This window comes from Phyllobates terribilis, unplaced genomic scaffold, assembly GCF_046119375.1.
Source record: "Phyllobates terribilis strain yellow unplaced genomic scaffold, ASM4611937v1 Scaffold_1__5_contigs__length_1240528914, whole genome shotgun sequence".
Lineage (NCBI taxonomy): Eukaryota > Metazoa > Chordata > Amphibia > Anura > Dendrobatidae > Phyllobates > Phyllobates terribilis.
The window spans coordinates 600,222,864-600,226,936 of record NW_027362761.1 but is presented as its reverse complement, the minus strand read 5'-3'; the positions used below and the strand labels follow the sequence as shown (position 1 = coordinate 600,226,936).

At 64.2% G+C, this 4,073-nt stretch overlaps 1 protein-coding gene across 2 annotated transcripts; it reads left to right on the top strand.

Moving 5' to 3' along the window:
* The first annotated feature begins 787 nt into the window (after positions 1-787).
* Positions 788-2,977, top strand: RPP25L (ribonuclease P/MRP subunit p25 like). 2 transcript variants are annotated; one of them, XM_073655112.1, is made up of 2 exons: positions 788-935; positions 2,087-2,977. In XM_073655112.1, the coding sequence occupies exon 2, from the start codon at positions 2,104-2,106 to the stop codon at positions 2,659-2,661; it is 558 nt and encodes a 185-aa protein (XP_073511213.1). In that variant the 5' UTR covers positions 788-935; positions 2,087-2,103; the 3' UTR covers positions 2,662-2,977. The 2 variants fall into 2 exon arrangements, with proteins under 2 accessions (XP_073511213.1, XP_073511214.1); XM_073655113.1 differs by lacking the exon at positions 788-935 and adding an exon at positions 978-1,234.
* The last annotated feature ends 1,096 nt before the right edge of the window (positions 2,978-4,073 follow it).

Below are 4,073 nucleotides of genomic sequence, written 5' to 3'. Positions count from 1 at the left end.
GTACAGCAGGGGAGGGGTTAATAAGAGGATGCTGGTAATGTACAGCAGAGGAGGGGTTAATAAGAGGATGCTGGTAATGTACAGCAGGGGAGGGGTTAATAAGAGGATGCTGGTAATGTACAGCAGGGAAGGGGTTAATAATAGGATGCTGGGTAGTGTACAGCAGAGGAGGGGTTAATAAGAGGATGCTGGGTAATATACAGCAGGGGAGGGTTAATAAGAGGATGCTGGTAATGTACAGCAGAGGAGGGGTTAATAAGAGGATGCTGGTAATGTACAGCAGGGGAGGGGTTAATAAGAGGATGCTGGTAATGTACAGCAGGGAAGGGGTTAATAATAGGATGCTGGGTAGTGTACAGCAGAGGAGGGGTTAATAAGAGGATGCTGGTAATGTGCAGCAGGGGAGGGGTTAATAAGAGAATGCTGTAATGTCCGGCAGGGGAGGGGTTAATAAGAGGATGCTGGTAATGTACAGCAGAGGAGGGGTTAATAAGAGGATGCTGGTAATGTGCAGCAGGGGAGGGGTTAATAAGAGGATGCTGGTAATGTACAGCAGAGGAGGGGTTAATAAGAGGATGCTGGGTAATTTCCAGCAGAGGAGGGGTTAATAAGAGGATGCTGGTAATGTACTGCAGGTGAGGGTTTAACGCTGCACGCTGATTGGTTGGCTTGTGACCCCGTTTAGGACAGTGGTGCTGTGCCTGTACACCGCTGCGGTATATGATGCCGCTATAGAAGTGAGGATAATAAAACAAACGTTAGATGTTGTAGAACCTGGGGTTCCCGCAGTGTCCGGCAGGTGGCAGCAGTCTGCAGCGCATGGTACAGATGTGCGTGTCACGTTGGAACGCATCTCCGGCAGCCTGTAATCCCGCCCAGCCGGTCGTCACAGCAATATGGCGGCTCAGTGAGGACCAGCCGTGTGGGGACGTGAGGTGAGTAGCACGTGTCCCTGGTGTGTGACTGCTGGGTGTTGTAGTCCTCTAGCGGCTGTGGAGGTGGCGGCAGCACGGCACTGATGTCCGGGGTCTCTCTGTGTCCCCCGATGATGTCGCATCCTGTGATTTGTCGTACTTCCCGTCTGCAGCATTTGCTCCTCCTCACAGACTCGGTGGCATCAGTGCTAGTCTGTGTCGGTGCCTCGGCTGCTCCTCCTGGTATCTGCGGCCTTCAGGAGGGAATCTTCTAGTGATTGTCAGCAGCAGAAGTAATAACAGATGTGTCAGCGCTGCAGGTGACAGTGATTGGCTGCAGTGGTCACATAACACCTCTGGTGTTGGGATTTCTGCTTCTTGTGGCCACGACCCTGGAACAAGTTATAGAAACTGCATGAAATTGTCACCTGTCACAACTGCAGCGACCAAGGGGCGGCGTCTGCTCCTACAGGGGCACACGTGGGGCGACATGGGGTGGGAGAAGGGCTATGGCTGGGGTGACGTCGGGGGCCGTGCCGTGCTGCAGTCGGGGGGGTGACGTTGGGGGCCGTGCCGTGCTGCAGTCGGGGGGGTGACGTTGGGGGCCGTGCCGTGCTGCAGTCGGGGGGATGACGTCGGGGGCCGTGCCATGCTGCAGTCAGCGGGGTGACGTCGGGGGCCGTGCCGTGCTGCAGTCGGGGGGGTGACGTCGGGGGCCGTGCCGTGCTGCAGTCGGGGGGGTGACGTCGGGGGCCGTGCCGTGATGCAGTCGGGGGGGTGACGTCGGGGGCCGTGCCGTGCTGCAGTCGGGGGGGGTGACGTCGGGGGCCGTGCCGTGCTGCAGTCGGGGGGGGGTGACGTCGGGGGCCGTGCCGTGCTGCAGTCGGGGGGGTGACGTCGGGGGCCGTGCCATGCTGCAGTCGGGGGGGTGACGTCGGGGGCCGTGCCGTGCTGCAGTCGGGGGGGTGACGTCGGGGGCTGTGCCGTGCTGCAGTTGGTGGGGACGTCGGGGGCCGTGCTGCATGCAGTCGGGGGGGGTGTTGTTTGCCTTGCTGCAGTCGGGGGGACACGTTGCTGTTCGGGGTCCTCGGCTCGGGGAGATGCGGCTGCTCCGGGATCTGTCGTCTCCTTGCGTTTCGTCACCTCTGTTCTCCTTCTTCTCTTCGGTTTAGCGCTCGGAGCTCCGATCATGGAAAACTACAGGAAGGTGCGGGTGGAGGAGAAGCCCCCGGAGACGCCGTTCACTGCGCTGCCCCCAGACATCATTGAGATGAAGGTGAAAGATGGAAGCAAAATCCGGAACCTGATGGGCTTTGCAATCGGCCGGATGGAGAGCGAGGATGTGCGTCAGATTGTGTTCAGCGGAAGCGGGAAAGCTCTGAGCAAGACCATCACCTGCGTGGAGATCATGAAACGGAGGGTGAAGGATCTTCACCAGATCACCAGGATCCTCTACAGACAGACAGAAGAGATCTGGGAGCCCATTGTGCCTGAGGTGGGCTTAGATCCCCTCACAGTGAAGAGGAACAGCCCCTCCATCTGTGTCCTCCTCAGTAAGGACCCCCTAGATACCTCGGAGGCTGGATACCAAGCTCCAGGCGACTACGACTCCATGTGGATCCAGGAACTGAAAGTGGAGTCTAAGGGGCCAAAGAGGAGGAAGCCGGGGGCGGGTAGAGGGGCCACGATCGGGAGAAAGCAACCAAGACCTCCGGGAGGACGAGGCGAGACCCCCAAGAAGCTGTGAAGAAGAGTCACATTGTTCCTCTATAGGTCGGATCTGCTCCCCGTGTCAGAGATTTCCGTGGGCGGTCAGGACCTCCCTGTGTACAGCCGGCACCGAGGGGCCTTCACCTGACCTGCAGGGATATATAGGGTCTTATCGGGGGGCTCAGAGGTCAGGACGACCTCACAATCCTGTGCTGGTTTAATGGCATCTTTCTGGTAGATCAGACTCTTATTTATGGCTGGAATTCTGGACTGTTTTCTTTTTTATGGTTGTTTATTTCTTGGATCAGACAAGGAACAATCGAGCCGCCTCTTAATAAATATGTATTTTATTACCGGGTCTGCTGCCGTCACTGGTCCGCCCCCCCCCCCCCCCCCGCCGAGGTCTGCCGCCCCCCCCCCCGCCGAGGTCTGCCGCCCCCCCCCCTGCCGAGGTCTGCCGCCCCCCCCCCCTGCCGAGGTCTGCCGCCCCCCCCCCCTGCCGAGGTCTGCCGCCCCCCCTTCCCTGCCGAGGTCTGCCGCCCCCCCCCCCTTCCCTGCCGAGGTCTGCCGCCCCCCCCCCTTCCCTGCCGAGGTCTGCCGCCCCCCCCTTCCCTGCTGAGGTCTGCCGCCCCCCCCCCTTCCCTGCCGAGGTCTGCCGCCCCCCCTTCCCTGCCGAGGTCTGCCGCCCCCCCCCCCCTGCCCTGCCGAGGTCTGCCGCCCCCCCCTGCCCTGCCGAGGTCTGCCGCCCCCCCCTGCCCTGCCGAGGTCTGCCGCCCCCCCCTGCCCTGCCGAGGTCTGCCGCCCCCCCCTGCCCTGCCGAGGTCTGCCGCCCCCCCCTGCCCTGCCGAGGTCTGCCGCCCCCCCCTGCCCTGCCGAGGTCTGCCGCCCCCCCCTTCCCTGCCGAGGTCTGCCCCCCCCCCCCCCTTCCCTGCCGAGGTCTGCCGCCCCCCCCCCCTGCCCTGCCGAGGTCTGTCGCCCCCCCCCTGCCCTGCCGAGGTCTGTCGCCCCCCCCCCTGCCCTGCCGAGGTCTGTCGCCCCCCCCCTGCCCTGCCGAGGTCTGTCGCCCCCCCCCTGCCCTGCCGAGGTCTGCCGCCCCCCCCCCCTGCCCTGCCGAGGTCTGCCCCCCCCCCCTGCCGAGGTCTGCCGCCCCCCCCCCTGCCGAGGTCTGCCGCCCCCCCCCCTGCCGAGGTCTGCCGCCCCCCCCCCTGCCGAGGTCTGCCACCCCCCCCCCCCGCCGAGGTCTGCCGCCCCCCCCCCCCCCCTGCCGAGGTCTGCCGCCCCCCCCCCCCTGCCGAGGTCTGCCGCCCCCCCCCCCCCCCCCCCCGCCGAGGTCTGCCGCCCCCCCCCCCCCCCTGCCGAGGTCTGCCGCCCCCCCCCCCCCCTGCCGAGGTCTGCCGCCCCCCCCCCCGCCGAGGTCTGCCGCTGTCACTGGTTCTTCGCTGGCCGGGG

What these genes read in the sequence shown, in the direction of transcription:
- RPP25L (XM_073655112.1), top strand. Translation starts at nt 2,104, where the DNA reads ATGGAAAACTACAGGAAGGTGCGGGTGGAGGAGAAGCCCCCGGAGACG.